We start from the raw sequence: 16820 nt of genomic DNA, 5'->3' as shown, positions 1-16820 counted from the left end.
AGAAACCTCTTTTCATTTTTCTTCTAAATTAGCTTAGTGGTCCATGGTATTACACTATCTTGGTCTAGCCTGTGAATAATGTGACAGGTAATTTTTATACTTCTTGCCTGTACTTAAGTTTGAGTGAAGATACGGAAAACAACTTTTATGGTCTAGGTGTAAAAGTAAATGTTCTGTAAGCCCTGCATACCCAAACTTGGACAGCTACCATAAAATATTTCATGCTAAATATGTGTCCATCAATAAATAACAAAAAAAGAGGGTAGATTTTTTTTTTTAATAAAGTGCAGTAACTTGTTTTTTCTCAAAACAAAATGATAATGTTAACATTGATGTAATCTACCTCATTATCACAGAAGGGATTTAAGAGTCTGTGTTATCAGATAGGATTCATTATGTAATAGGATGCACCGAGAAGGATGAATAATATGCAGATAACATAGGAAATCATCCAGCTATAATTTAAAAAATTGGATTCCTCATGAAACTGTTGAATGCAATGACACAGAAATGGATAGCAACAGTCTATTTCCATCTTGAAAAAAGCTCAAAATACTCTTGTACCAGCTTAAGTTTGCAAGTGATTGGAACGGCTTCAAAATACTGAACAATTTAATGTTTTTTGATTTACAACGCTGAAGAAACAAACAAATCTATAACTGGAACCACGGCAAATCCAGATTATATTTTCTCTTGTACCCAAACATTAGGCAGCCACAGCAAGGTTATTCTTTTCAGTCTCTGTGATTTACTTATGTTCCAGTACTTCAGCAACTATGCTATAAACTGTGCTAGGAAAGACGTAATCAAAATGAACTATCTTGCAGCTATGGGGTTGGTTCTTTTCTCTTCAGTGAAGAAGCCCACTACTACACTTCCAAATACAGATCTTTTTTAAAACTACTTTCCTCTGTCCCCTTTCATGAAGGGATAAAGGCAAGTGTGGCCATCAGATTAAAATGTTGAGTTCAGCAGAGCAAACTACATTTTTAAGGTGCTCTACCAAGAGGAGGGAAAATGATATGGGGCGATGCTCATATAAAAAGAAAAACAAGGCAAAGCTTAAAGAAATAAGGGAGAGAAATAAGAGAAACAGAAGGTGGTTAAAAAAGGAAGTATGGATAAACTGCTGAAGTTCTGAGTCTCTCTGAAAGGTAAAACTATGGCTAGAGACAGGAAACAACACAAAATTTTTCAGACCATGCTGTTGGGTCCTGCTATTATTTTTATATAATAAATGCAGTGTAAAAATGAAAGGAAGGATTTCTGCCAAACAACATTCTGGAGAAGGCCGGAGACACCCTTGACACCCTACTGCAAAAGCTGTGTTATATTTTAAGACATACATGTGGTACATTTTAAGACGTAAAATTAACATTAATCTGTTTTAAGTAAATCAGCAGCTTTGACAGAGAGAGGTCACTCAGCAGTTACAACACTATGGAAGACTCATGTATCCTCTCTCCCTATACCTCAAAAGTACTGACACACATATACTTCGCATAGCAGAATCTGTCTTCTCCTTTCCATGTTTGATGAGGCCACTAAAGAAGCAGGATTAGAAAATAGCCCTTAATTTTGCCTCAGAGTTTCAGTGATCCTTTGGAATCTGACTCTCCTCCTCCACAAAAAATATCCTATTTGAGCACACCAGCCTTAAACAACCAGTACCATAAACATGCAGAAACAGCTCTCATCAAAATATATCCCAGCAAATTTAGCCCTTCTCAGTATATACTGCCTGAAATCACTATCTCTATAACCAACAGCTGTGTAAACAGCAGCTTACATTTTAAATTACATCTTTTCCAGAACAGGTGATGCTTTCATTGCAGCTAAAAAGTAATGGGGCGAAACCCCCCTCAGATCCCCAAGAGATTTATTTTACTCTGCCTCTGCAGTAGAGGTAATCTATACTGCTGAATAAAGCCACAACTCCAGTATAAGCTCACTGTGATGAGATTTATATTCCAAAGAACTTTTCGAAAAGTTCATAGATAAAATTCCAAAAACTGTACCAAAAGTTGAAACTTTCACACAGTTTAATAAAATGATTACCAATTGAATACCTTGCTCTTTTAGAATCCTTCTCACGTTTATACTTCAAGCCTTTCATCAAGAGGTAGCACTGCTCCATTATGCAAATGTGTGAAAAAAAAATACTAAGGAAAGGCAAAAGCTAAACTGCGAAAACAACCTAAACTTTTTGAGTGCAGTGATTTGACCAGAACTACAAACTGTTTGTCAGAAACATCACTTGAAAGGTGCTTTACAGATTTGGATTAAATACGCCACATAGTACCGCTGCTAAACGCTGTTCTACAGCAACAGAGAAATCAAGGAGGTTTTTTACTAGAGTAAAAAAGTAAGTTTGTTTTGGTTCTCTGAACATGAAATAATTTCCAATCGAGTTTCAGAGGTATTAAACGCTCACAAATTCAATTGACATTACTCAGAATTGTGGGAACTCGGCATATTTTATGGCTGAAAAACCTCAGCATGATCAGCTAGAACATGTGTCAAACAACATTTTGAAGGATTTTAGTTTCAAATGACTTTGATTATAAAGAACAAACTTAGGAATCTGAGCAACAAGTTCTATGCCTCCATATAGGCTTTCTGCCCATTGCCTCAAAACTACATCAATTGTATCCACTTTCTGAAATAAATCATTCTATCTTCACAAAACAACTTCTCAAATTGTGTTAAACAGGATAACCCAGAGTATTCTGGATTCATGCCTCTTTTCCATTCATGTCTCCAGTTATAGGAAATTTCATATTAGTTAATAAGTAAGCATTCACTGTGACTAAAACCACTTTCTGTTAATACACCCACAGATTTGAATAATCAGCCTTTTATTGTTGTAAAGGTTAAGTTTCAATAATTTTTAACACTTTTTTTGTATTTTGTAGAGGTCATTCTCAAGAGCAGAGTTGAGTCTACAGTGAATGTTGCTTCATATGGAAGAACACAGTTATCAGTCACACAACGGAAATAAACCATTTAATACCAGAATTTCCATTAACGTGCAAATTTAAAAAGATGCCAAAAGCAACAGAGAAGTACAAAAAAAGATGTGTAAGGGAAGAGAAACAAGGTAAGCTATTAAGTGATAAAGCCGTATTTTCTATTACAGAGGCACACAACCAATGTATATCCTTTCAGAAAGAACAATGAAGAATTCAAATAGAAACCAAATGCACGCTCTTCAGATCATATACCACCATATCCAGTGTTTTCAGTTATTCCTAATTTACAATCAAGTAACCAAGAGCTGAGCTTCAGTCATGTTGTTTACAAGATAAAAACACCACAGCTGACGAATTTACATCTAAGACACTAAGCAGAATCATGATGAACAGTGACGTATCCAAAACCATAGTTTTGTCCATTATATGCATGTATTTTCTATCATTAAGGAAGATATTTATGTATTATACCTGTTATACCATTTTTTGGTTTGAAAATACAATGTCATACAAACATGACTAGTATTTTCAAGGGCACAGAAGTGGTCCACATGTGAAAAAAAAAAAAAAAATCTGAATTTACTCACTTGCTCAAATCTGTTATTCCTGATGTACCAATGATCATATGATCGAGTAATTGCATTGATATCTAGTTCTTATTGCAGTGCAGAGAGTAACAAAGACAAGTCTGTGATCTAAGACCTCTTAAGAGCTGCTCGCTCTTGTTGATGTAAAGCTAAATGAAGAAGTTTCTAATGTTATTCTCCATTAAGCTGAGGACTAATAGACGTATAATCATGGGCTTTCAGTAGTAGAGAAACTCAGTTTTGAAATCAACATTACTTCTCTCTCTGGAGGCTCTACATGGTCACTTGGATGTAAATTAATCATTAACTTGAATAGCATGACTCCTCCTCAAAGTAAGAGAACCTGCAGTATTAAGAAAAGCTGATCAGCCTTTCTCCTAATACATCACAAATCAGAATGTGACCCTCACATGGAGGTAAAGCCAGTGTACCAGAGGTTAGGAGGAGAGGAAGGCTTTCTTCAGTAACTGCAAAAGAATCCTTGGAAATTGGGTTAAAATTATGGGGGTTTCCACCTGAGAAATTCTTCCAAGTTTACTTCTTACTTGCAGACTAAAATGCTGCATATTTTCTGCTAGTAAATAAATGAGCTGCATTTCACTCGGTGCATTTTTATACTAGTAGTTGAACACTTAGAATGCACTTTACTAGCTCACAGATCTGACCACATGCATTTGCCATGCAGATTTAACCTCCCTGAGGCTGTGGCTTACTGTACTAGGTAATTTCAAGCAAGACAGTTTTACTTACTCTGCTGGTCTGAATGTTTCCTCTTACAACTTCTATTTCCTCTTATTTACTCCTCAGGTTCCTGCCAATGAAAAGCTTTTACAACCTTCTGTAATCCTTCTGAGGATTGGCGTTACACTGACTGTGTAAGAAATGCATTTCTAAAGCTGACCTATAACTGTTGCTCTGCAGGCAGACTACAAGGCATAGGTCTTGGGCTTTTTTACTCTAAACCAATTTTTTTTTTAGTATGGAATAGTGTCAGTTTTATGTGACACTGCATGCTGTCTGACAGGTGGATAAAATAAACAACTGATGTATATTCCAAAAGAAGAGAATTTCCTGACTAGGTCACAGAAGTGAAAGAGACAGCAGAGGAAACCAACCTGGCAAAAGTGATAGTCTACAAAAGCACGTCAAAACATCCCATTTCTGAAATCTGTTCTCCCAAATCCAAATCCTGTTTTGCAATGAAGCTGACAAAGCTGAGGCATAGTTTAAAAAGCTGAATGGCTTGGAAACAAACAAGCAAAAATCCCTCCCTGTAACTCAACAGATTATTTGCAGTCACTAACCTGCACAAGAGAAATTCCTACAATGTTTATTAATATGGCTGTAAATCCAGAATAATTTCTGTCTGCGTTATAATGGTACTATCCCTGTTTGATACAATAAACAGAATCCCCAATAAACAATCGCGATAAACAGTAAACTGTAAACAGATTGCTTGTCTGATAGAATATAAGAGAGACAATGAGCCTATGTTTTGAAGGACTGTTAATAATCAGTACAATAAATAACAAAAATATAGCAAATAATCCAAATTTAATCACTCTGTGTAACTTCACTTTTAGGAAAAAATCCATCCTCTTGCTAACAGAAGTTTACACATTTTGCTAAGCAGATTTATTTCTCACATGAAATAGATCTCATGGGGTCAAGATCTCCTCCAGTCTGAGAGGTGCAGTACATCAAATTCAAGACTGCAGATTACACTCATCACGAGTTTATTTCTAGGAAATTATTTTGCAAGAAGGACAAAAGTTGAGTTTTCAACAGAGTATCAAATTTGCTGTGTCATATTGAAGCAAATACGAAAATACTCTCTTATGATTTTAATTACATTGCTGAGTCATTTTGAGAGACAAAAATGCACATCTGCAAAGTTAACTGAACACAAAGAAAAACTTTGGTAGGATTGAAATAGACAATAGCCAAGGGAACCTTCAGTGTTCATATTGTAAACATTGCTGGGAAATACTTATTATTTTGATATACTGAAGTTTGGAGATTCTTCCTCATGCTCTATAGATCCTATATACACAGATCTGGAATGAAAACTATGTGGAATAGCTGCTAAGTGACAACAGAAATCTGCACTGGACCACAAGCCTGTCATAAACATTGCACTCTTAGGTCTTCTGCCTTCACATTTTCCTTACACTCTTTGCCTTGTGTTTAATCTGAAATAGAACACTTTGCCTAATAGGTGCAATGATGTTTAGAAACAGAAGCCTCCTTATTTATATAAATTCTTGACTTAATCTATTTTAATTTACACAACAACATGACAACAATGCTCCAATAGTTGGCATATTTCTGTTTTGCTTTGCATTTCTGAAATAGAAGCATATTAGCATGCAGTGCCAGGAAGCATTCCAGCTCAACTCAGCTTCAGCTTTGTTCTCTAACTTGGAAAGATGTGCGCAAATGTAGATAAGCACAGTGCAAGAAGAGAAATGAGGGGAATATGAAGTCAATGCATTGTTACATTTACAAGAAAACACACACCTTTTCTAATGACAGCTGTATCTTGAAAGAACTAATGCCAGGCTTCCTCATCCTCAGCTGACCAACCGAGGGTACATTTGAGCTGTCGAGGTGTAAAACATAACCTACAGTTGTGAAAGCTGAGGAAAGACAAACTTTCCTAACAGTTTATCTATGTCCAGTTCCAACCTGGTCTCCAAACAGCATAACACACCTCTTCCTTCCACTTACCTTGCAGAGGACAACGGACTGAAAAAGAACATGGTGTTTTGAAGACTCTAATCAAGCATACAGGTCTGTAAAACCAACATACATACTGGAGAGTCATATTTTGCCCACAGTATGACAATCGATATAAAATTCATTTTGAAGGCTGTCTAATCCTACCATGCAGGACAAAAAACCACATCAAAACTCATTTCCTCTATGTTGAAAGCAGTCTGAGAACTTGGGTTAGATAATATGTAACCTATAATACTATCAGCAATATTAACATTTTAACATAACATCCTTCCTTTTGGTTTTTTTGCTTTTCATTTGTGCTAAACATTTATCTGTTTGTTTGAATGCCATACCCCTATAAAATCAGTCACTTTGAAGCTCTGGGTTAATCCACTTACAGCACAAAACTTTCCACTACAAAATGCTTGTCATGTAAGGATATAACCTGAGAAAATCTAATTTTATCTTTCTGCCATTTTCAGTTTGTCCATTTTTATTTGTAACTACCTCTGATGTTTTGATGTCCTCATAAGAAAACTGCGTGGCAGGTACTCCGAGGTGGTTGATGAAATAATCTGAATCTCCCTGTATCTGCACAGAACTGACATTAGATCCTGGACATCTAGTCTTTTCCACACAGTTGAAGCTCTGGCTCTGAAAAACAAACACAAATCAAAATTCTACTTACTTATTTGCAACCAGACTCTTAACAACTTGTATCGATATCTCACTTACACAGCATTCTTTGGGTTGAAGCGTTTTAAGAACAGGCTGGAACTTACACTGGTGCAAACAGGTATTAGCTGGATCATGCTTAGTAGGGAGTGAGTCTACAAACCTTTCACCCCCCATTGATACAACCTGCATGCACTCTTTGGGATTGGACATAGCAGAGAATGAAGAGTGTGCTGCAACATGGCTCAGTCTTTCAAAGGACAATGAAAGTAATATCTAATTGAAATGGTAGGGGGGGCAAGAGAAGAAGCCTTTGGTAGGCACGTAAAATTTCGCATACTGGGCAGGAGATTAGACGTCATCATGGTGCCTTTTGGAAGCATGTTCTGAGATCTTTCATGGCTACTAAGGAGTCAATTCTTTATTCAGTTAATAGCATGCTCTCTAACAGCAAAAAGCTGAATCAGATAATTATATTCAAGATATCTATGGTCTATGAAATCCTGGCAATGTAAAGAATTTGCTGCAATTACAGAGTAAGGGTTAAGAGAAAAACAGAATTAAAAGGCTAAAGACACATAAATACACATTTTCTGGGTGCATTACTTAAAACAATTCTAGTCAGTGACATGTTTGTATTTCTTTCACACAAGTATTTAATGGTGAAATCTTAGCAACACAACTGTAATAAATGTAAAATGAAAACTGGAAAACAAGCCCAAGACTGAGCGCTACATACTCGTGTAGCTTTCAAATACATCAGGTAATTAAACACTTAATAAACAGTATACAAAAAGGCTTTCAACATCTACTACAGCAAATAAGATACTTAGGTTTCTTTTTAAAAATGTTAGGAAGTTGAAGTACTAGAGATTATTTACACGTAGCTAGAAGTTTATATAGTATAACATAACTTCCTCAGACCTACCTACTAAATTACTAGCTTGCTACAAGAACAGTGTAAGATTAGTTCTCCTTTAATACTAAAATACACCAGATTCTGTATATTAAAGTTCCTGATGTTAGCCAGAAAATGTTTTAAGACTTAGAAAGAGACAAATCTTGGTATTTTTCCATTTTTAAATTAGCATAATTATTGCTTCACAGTTTCACTTCAGTGCTATGAAGAACACAATTGCATATTACCCAGTGTAAATAAGGGCTGCAGATTCTCACAGAAAACAGCTTCCATTTCGTATGTATTTTTGAAAGGTGCCTATATCACTCTCTCTTTTTGTTAAACATTTCTTCACAGTTGTGCAAGGTCCTTCCAAAAAGACTGAGAGTTACAGTCAAAATAGAAACAAGAGATCACTTCTGCATGTGCAGTCCACCTCTAGAAAATACTATCCTCCTTAAAGATATCCATGGAGCAACATGATTCACAGCAGCCAAAATTCTGGCTCTCCATGGCATAGTAAGAAAAAAGAATAATAAAAAACAAGCATTAATGTAGCATTAACTTTAGGCATCATTTGTAAGTCTCAGTTGTTATTGCAGACAAAGGTTTAAATCAGGGCTTTGGGGGGATTTTTTAGAGTTAGATTAAGATGTTTTTTTTAAGTTTTTAAACCTGAAGATACCTCTTTAATTGCAACTTTTGTTCCGGTGTTTCACTCCCCCTTTACACCATTCTTGAGATGGTTTCAATCACATTGAGAAGACATTTAACAACATCACAGTGCGGCTGTTCAAAGACATACAAATCCACCTGCTATCTAAAGAGTCTCAATAAAGTCAGTAACCTTGTTTTTCAAAACCCGAAGCTACAACAGAAACAGCAGAAGCCCCAACTATATACTCATTTCAAAAGATGTTTTTAAATAACCACACTTTATCTTCTACAAACTGTCCCAGCCACAAACACTTATAGTGCACATCCACGCATAAAGGCATGTTTATAGTTTTATGCACATATATGCACAGAAGATGCATTCTTAAGTGATTGGTCCTTTCAGGAATTATAAGATGTTTAAGTATCACACAGTGTACTATACTACGGTGTAGATTAGACTATCTCCTAACTTCCTCAGACTGCCCAACACATCTGGTCAAGTTTATAAATGAGTAGTCTGTTCTTCCTTTAATATTTAAAAGTTTACTGAATGATGTGAAATACAGCATTTGGTTCAATAGGAAAATCTCTGAAATAAGCAAAAACCCCAGAGTTACCTACCAAAGGAAATCACAAAGTTAAACGACCAAATTAATCGCAATAAAACTGTTGGGGAAAACAATTCAATACCAGAAAAGACAAACGGCGCTGAAGAGTCAATGATCCATAAGGAAGCCACATACTATGCGGAAGGATCTTGCCTTTCTAAAAAGACCTGATCCTAGCTCGGTAAACACAATGGCATCAAAGCTCTTCAAGGTTAATGCTACTTGCACCTACTCAGGTTAAGAATTTATGTAACTATCGTGACTATCCAGAACTAATTTTCAAGAAGTAATTAATAGAAGGGATATCTTGAAACACAGTAAGGACCGTCAAAATCTTAATATATACCTCACAGAAGTACGGAAATTAAGCAGGGAAATAAATGTACCTCTTTTTCCTTGTCAATCTATATCTTTATACCTTTCACTCTGCTAAGTGAACATTAACCTTTCATCATCTCCTGTGTATTCATATCTAGAATTTGTTACGGGATTTTCAGAAAAGGACTACTGCAAGCTGCTGACTGGAGGTACAAATGTGGACTTGGAATTTATACCTGGAATTCCCAATTGGAGAGGAGGTAACAGAGGGTAATAGAAAATGAAAACAAGGTCTCACGCAGTGAATAACATTTCTCACAGCAAAAAACGCCAGAAATTTTTAATCTAATATGCGAGAGGTCAACTGGTGTAACTGTAGAAATGAAGTTCTAAGGCATTTTCCGTTAGTGTCATCTCACTATACCCCAAAATTGTTGGCTAACTATCAAGAACATTAGAAAGCTGGATCATTATCATCATCTACTAAGCAGATTAGGTTTCACAAAAAAAAGCAATCAAGGTTATAGATACTGCAGGGACATGGCTAATTAACAGAGTATTTTGATATTCCCCTTTCTCTATTTTTTTAAGAGGTGAAGATGATGGTAGAGTCAGTTAATTCTGAATATGCACCAACCCCCATTTCTGCTAGCATACCAGGAACTGAAAAACCAGACACCTTTCTTTTTCAGAAAGACAAACCTGACTTTTAGCCAGCATTCTGCCCCTTCTGGAAACACTTTACTACATTCAATTTTAACTATTCAAAAACAATCTGTTACTTTTTTGCTCACTATAGCAATGATGAGATATATTTTATGTATGGAACTTTACATATGAAATGTTTAGAGAGTTAGTTAAGAGTACAATGAGATACAGTACTTTTTGGTTTTTTACATCACCATCGTTCATGGTAAAGCATTTATATTTTTACAACAGCACTGTTCAACTCAATAGTGCTAGCATCTTAAGAGTTTAACTGCTTTGTTCAACTTTCACTGTTCTGACACACAAGCCCCTGATAATGACTAGTTCAAGAACAAAAATTTAACACTGCACTAATATGGGAGAATGCTTTCTGTGCAAGATACTGTTCTCTTCCAATTTATTTTTGTTGTTACTCAGACTCTACAACACCAGCATTCTTCTTTTGCAATGACTGCACAGTTCATGTAGTGTGTTTTGTATTCATTAAAAAAAAATGAAACATTTCCCCAAATTAATGAAACTTAAGATCAAGAATAATAATGTCCTACAGTTAGTAAAAATTTTCCATTAATGAAGTGCTGTTAAACTAAGAGGCAAGCTTTTAACTTAGTCAATGCAAGAACAACAGCTCACCATACAGCATGCCACGTATTTCACATACAATAACAAATCAAAGCAAGTAAGTTGAAGGAATCAGCAAAGCAAGCCTCTTCCTCCACTCATCTTACAGTTACAAGAAAAGAAATTGAGGAACAATTACCTGGAGTAAGATGCAAAAATGAGATAGTCTTAGCATGCAGAAGAGTGATGGCAGGCATGGGAACGATGGGAGATGGGAGTAGGACATTTTAGGCTCTCTGCTTGCTTAAATACAGGTGTCTAATAACATTTGAGATGTTGCGAGGCATTCATACAGACTTAAAGCAAGACACAGGGGAAAGCTGTATCTTGCTGGATCAGCATCTGTGGGAACGAAGTGTATCAGACCTCAAACTGGATTACATTTTTTTTTTTGTTTATAAGACTGAATGGAGTTCCTTTATTTATATAGATTTGCTTGTCATTGTCCAGGTAGCTCAGTCTTGTATTTATTATTATTGTTTTGCAGGTAAAAGTAACATCAATTAAGTCTAATATCAACTGCATTTATAACATTAAACCCAGCAGCTAGACACATAAATGAAGCCATACCTACAAATACGTGTTTATAGGACTATTATCCACAAACACTGGCTGTGTCAGTAGTTGCTGCTTTCATTTCCTTCCCTCCTCATCCTTACCTAGAAGAACCATCCTAAATCTCAGTTTGATCTTTTTGCACTGAAGCCACTACTGTTTCTGACACAGAAATCAACTTTTAAGTCCACTTAGTTAGCCAGTTGGAAATATTGTTCTTGTATCATGTGAAACACTCTCCTACCAAAATGTACAAGCACTGTCTCAACTGTCTTTCAATATGCAGCAGTCAGGAAACAAGGAAAACATAATTTCCCAAAATTGTAACTGCAATTTATGACAAGCAGGACAGCTTCCATGCTTGGCAGCAGAATGTTTGATCCTTATTGCAAGGCAAGTAGGCATCTATGCAGAACAGAGGTGAAAAACTGACTGTCAGAAAAATTACTGCTGCTAGGAAATGAAGGTCACTCCTAAGCAAAAGACTAGCAGGGGATGTGGGCCATGGAATTGACAGGGGTGCGGGAGAAGATTACACCAATGCCAATGTCCAGAAACACAGTATTTAAAAGCATTTTAAAGTTCTTCGATGCCAAATAATTTGTTAATCATCATGTAATAGCAACTGTGTATCGCTTTGGCATTCTGCTTTCCCTTTCCCCCCCCCCCCCCCAACTAATCTGCTATTTTTGCATATTTAAATATAAAATGGTGTCATTTACAAAAAAACCTCTCTTTATAACTTAATTTGATTAATTTTAATTCTGATAGTCCACACAATCTTTCTTTTCATATATGCAAAAACAACCCGTGAGTTGCCAGTTTGGAAAAAAAGTTTAATTGCTATGCATTACTTCACCAGTTGCAGTCAGGTCCTACTTAATGATCCTTTAAATGTTAGCTTTTATGTGGGCAAAAAAAAATCCCAAACCCAAAACAAAACCAACTTTAAAAGTGCATCTAGAATAAATTATCAGCAACACGCTCTGTTAGAACTAACTCCCTGTTGTAGACTAGGCAAACTACATTTCTTCTGCTGGCAAGTCTTACAGTAAAGCACACCTAATAGCACTATTTAGATCACTCAGTTGCTCAGGCTGGTCTCCACTGTGTCAATCAAGCCCTCCCTTTAGACTGGAAGGAAGTCAAGCCATGTGGTTAGGCAGTAATCAAGGAGTGGTTCATGTCAGTGGAAGGATGCACATGCTATTCGTAATTGAATAATTTTATTTCTCTGGAGTTCATTTTGGTTTTCAGCATCATGTTACAGGTTTATATTACAAATCTGAAAAAATGAAGAGTACCATATGGCCCATTAAATACATTTAATTTGGGTTAATGTTATAAAGTAGACCTGACACATCTAAAGTATAATCAAGTGGTACTTCACTGCAGACCTTATTCTACCACTAATTAGAGCTAAGCATTCATAGGTGCCTTTTGCTGCTATGTTAAGATCCTAGTATAAATAAAAGCCTATACTAAAAAAAAAAAAAAAAAAAGTTATTGGCCATTTCTACAGTTCACCTTCCACCTAGGGACATGTACCTGTCAGTTCTGGTTACCCTCCTTCCTTTATGTGAATCCAGCTGAAGTTAAACCCTTAGCAGCTTTTGAAAATGGATTAAAATGCCTAAGTAGTTTTCAACAGGACAAATAAAGAACGACCAATTATTCTTACAGTGTGTCCGTGATCCCAGCTTCAGAACTACAGCAAGGAAGCTTATTCTTCATGAATAATCAATCTCTATTTCTTGAGCTGAATCACCACCTGTGTTAGTAACTGGCGCGAGGCAAATGCATTTAAGAAGCTGAAGCATGATAAGACCATCTTGATGAAGTAAAATTATCTAAACAAAGAGCTACAGAATTTATTAAATTAATCACAGACCATGTAAAAATGCAGAAGACAACAGATTAACATCTTTATTACTGCAAATGTGTTACGCTAAATCATCATCAACAGGTAGGGAAGGCCAGAGAAGCTGCATAGCGAAGGATTCACAAGTATATGTCTCTCATCCATAAAAACCTGCTACACTCTGACAAACAAATCATTAGAGTAAGAAGGTTTGACAGCTCTTAAAAAAATATTATTAGCTGTTTGCTTGCCCTAACTACCAAAATCGACAGAAAAAAAATCATGGAGTTTTTAGGAACTCTATTAATTCAATAGCAAGCATACTCCTCTGTTTTCTCCCATCTGATTATCTGGTTTGGCTATAAACATCCTGCTTTGCTCTCTGCCTTTGCTGATTGATCATATATATTGCTATTAATGCAAATCAGCTGTTTATAAAATTATTAGGCAGATTTAATACAGCACTTTCCCCTATAGACCTCAAAGTACTTTTCAAATCAACTGAAGGCAAGCAAGGTACCTCATATTTCAGTCTTGCTCAACATCACAGAGCAAAACAACTACACAGAAATTAAATGCACAATATTTCCCAAATTCTGAGCCTTATCAAACTGTCATGATTCAAGTACATACATAAAAATAATTCTAAATTATATCCACTCATTCTTTCTCTGCATGGGGAAAAAGAAAAGAAAATCTGAGAGCACTGATGGTAATTCATATGCTATATACAAAGAATAGTTGTGGTTTAAATAGCCTAAATGTTACACACCACTAATGTGATGTATTTGCCTATTATACAATGCAATCATCTGATTACCTCCAGTATTTTAGGGACATAATAAAAATATTTAAAAAGGGATGGACAAACTATAATGTTCTACTGCAGACAGTGATATTGTAAAAAGCTGTCATTTCAGTGCTTGTGCACGTCTTTTCCATCCATTTTGGCCATGACAGCAAAGTCCAAAAAGCACATACAACCCTGTTTCACAATGATCTTTGACTTCTTGATTCTGTATAAGACATTGAAACACAACTGAAGAACTGATGATACTTATTTTACTTGTTAGCAAATTTTAGTCAACATTTGCAACAAAGTACATTGAAAAAAAATGATCACTCTGTAAGACCAAGCCTGTAAGTGTTCAGAGTAAGATAAATACGATTAAAACTACACAAAGAAATCTTCTGAGGTGGAGTGACTAAAACCTCCTGCTTTTAATTAATTTTATACTTAGAATAAAATAATTAATTAAAAAGGAGTAAAATGTTGGATCCATAGTTTCTCAGCAATTATTTCCTTCCACCTCATCCATATTTTCATTTAAACATGTATGAAGCTTTACTGAAAATATCTAAAATCTGAACATTATTAATTGACCTTTAAGGTCAACGTGAAGACTCCTAATGAAATTTTTCTGTAGCGCTGCAAAATCAGTCACAGAAAAGATGCATTTATCTCTCAGAAACTTCCCTAGTTTTGGTTCTTCAGTATTACCACAGTGAAATGAGAGATGTTCCTTGTCCACGCACAATTCCATTGAGAGGACTATCTTGTCACTAGGGAAAAACAACTCCCACGAGAACTAGTGTTAATTTAAAGACATCAGGGACAAAGAATTTTGCATCATCTTAAATTCTTCTGATATCCATCACAGTGCAGGTGATTCTCAAACAGATCACTGCAGCTGCCAGGGATCACCATTAGCCCCTTAGAAATTCCCCCACAATGTACTTTGTGTTTTCTTACACAAAAGCACTGCATCTGAAAATTCCAAGAGTAAACCATTAGCCTGTGCGGGAAGAGAACATTGTATTTTCCACAAGCAAAAACTGCCTCTCAGATAAACCACATGGCTTTCAAAGAACTGTTCTTTGAAAATGCATGCAGGTATCCTGCATGACAGAGAAGACCCTTTGCACCCAGGGGGGCAAAGGAAACTGAAAACTGTGACAACTACAGTGCTTATAAAAGGTCAGATCAAACTGAGATTACCTGAGACCCGGTTCGATACTGTATTCAGATTTCTACTGAACCAAGAAAAATTCAGTTTAACTATGCAACGCAAGGTGCCATACTTAAAACTCCAGTTTTACCTTTCAATAAAGTATAAAATAATTTTGGCCTTTTAATGGTGACCTCCTAACAAAATTGTGAAACTATAATACCAGCGGTTATAAAACAAAGCATGAAGAAATATGTATGCTTGGTGTGAAATATTTAAGTATACTGCTATATGTTGTGCTACTTTACAAATTTAAATTATCTTTTATTTAGTTTACAGCTACAAAACATGGGAGAAGCATAAACCTGTATTGCTTGTTCAGGGCTTTGTTTTCTGTTAAGCAGCACTTGCGTGTTTTGAAATCATTGTCATATTTTTTAAAATATATGACCATCAGTGTAAGGTTTTTATAATAAATGGGACCTCACAGGACTGAACCACATTTTAGATGCAAAGTTTACATCAAACTGGTAATAAATACAAAAGCAAGGTAGTAAAAAATTATATAGTGTAAATTTAATTTCCTTTACTGGACTTTTTCTTCATTTAACTTTATCTATTGACAGTCTCTCTCTGATTCCTGATGCTTTTTATATGTTACTGAATTACATTTATCCTTCCTATACCTAAATTGAAGTCATATGCCTCATTAACTCAGATATACTTGTTGCCAACACCCAGTACAAGCTGCTAGGAATTTTAATGGCTTTTTTAAGGGAGGTAAAAATCAAGCAGGTATGCTCCCATTTGATAAGAGAATTTCACAGCAATCAAATATTTAGGCCTAAAATTACATAGCATAAATTATGTAAGTGGCAAGAGTGCAACTGGAATGCCATCAGCAGTTCCAAACATCTCAGTACGTTAAAAATAGAGAGAGTTACAAGCTTTAAGAAAAGTAATTAAAAATATTACAGAACATAGCTATGGTAGCTGTGTTTCTCGAAAGTATCCACTTACCCCAGACTCCCACACTCATCAACCAGAAAACTACTGCATTAAAAGCTTTCCCATATTTTTTCATCAGCACAGATAAAAGTAAGCTCTCCAAGCACCTCAGGTAAAGTAACATTTTCCATAACCACAGGCTCAGCCTCAATATTCAGTGTTCTACTTTTATTTACAGTAAAATTCAGAAAACAGCTTAAGATTGTATTACATCACGACGAACACCCAGCAAAGAAGGTATTACATTAACAGACGGAACCCGTCTCCACACCCAGCTCCGAATACACTGAAAATATTGGGTGCTTTTTCCTTCAGAGCTTGTATTTTTAAGTCTAGTTTTTGATCTAAACTATTTTTGAGCATGGAATGGTTACATTTCATAGAACCATAGACTGGTCTGGGTTGGAATAGACTTTAAAGATCATCTAGTTCCAACCCCCCGGCCATGGGCAGGGACACCTTCCACCAGACCAGGTGGCTCAAAGCCCCATCCAGCCTGGCCTTGAACACTGCCAGGGATGGACGGGGCATCCACAGCCTCTCTGGGCAACCTGTTCCACTGCCTCACCACCCTCACTGTGAAGAATTTCTTCCTTACTTCTAATCTAAATCTCCCCCCTTTCAGTTGAAAGCCATTACCCCTTGTCCTATCACTACCTGCCCTTTTAAAAAGTCCCTCTCC

The 16820-nt window shown here is 36.0% G+C and overlaps 1 protein-coding gene across 1 annotated transcript in view; it reads right to left on the bottom strand.

Moving 5' to 3' along the window:
* The window catches only part of NAALADL2 (N-acetylated alpha-linked acidic dipeptidase-like 2), a 285980-nt gene that overhangs the window by 82482 nt on the left and 186678 nt on the right, over positions 1-16820 (bottom strand). Inside the window, exon 9 of the mRNA XM_010572907.1 lies at positions 6788-6934. Coding sequence (XP_010571209.1) covers positions 6788-6934 — 147 coding nt within the window. The remainder of the gene's footprint in view (positions 1-6787; positions 6935-16820) is intronic.

This window comes from Haliaeetus leucocephalus, unplaced genomic scaffold (genome assembly GCF_000737465.1).
Source record: "Haliaeetus leucocephalus isolate CR32 unplaced genomic scaffold, Haliaeetus_leucocephalus-4.0 Scaffold362, whole genome shotgun sequence".
Taxonomy (NCBI): Eukaryota; Metazoa; Chordata; class Aves; order Accipitriformes; family Accipitridae; genus Haliaeetus; species Haliaeetus leucocephalus.
This window is presented reverse-complemented; position numbering and strand designations above follow the sequence as displayed.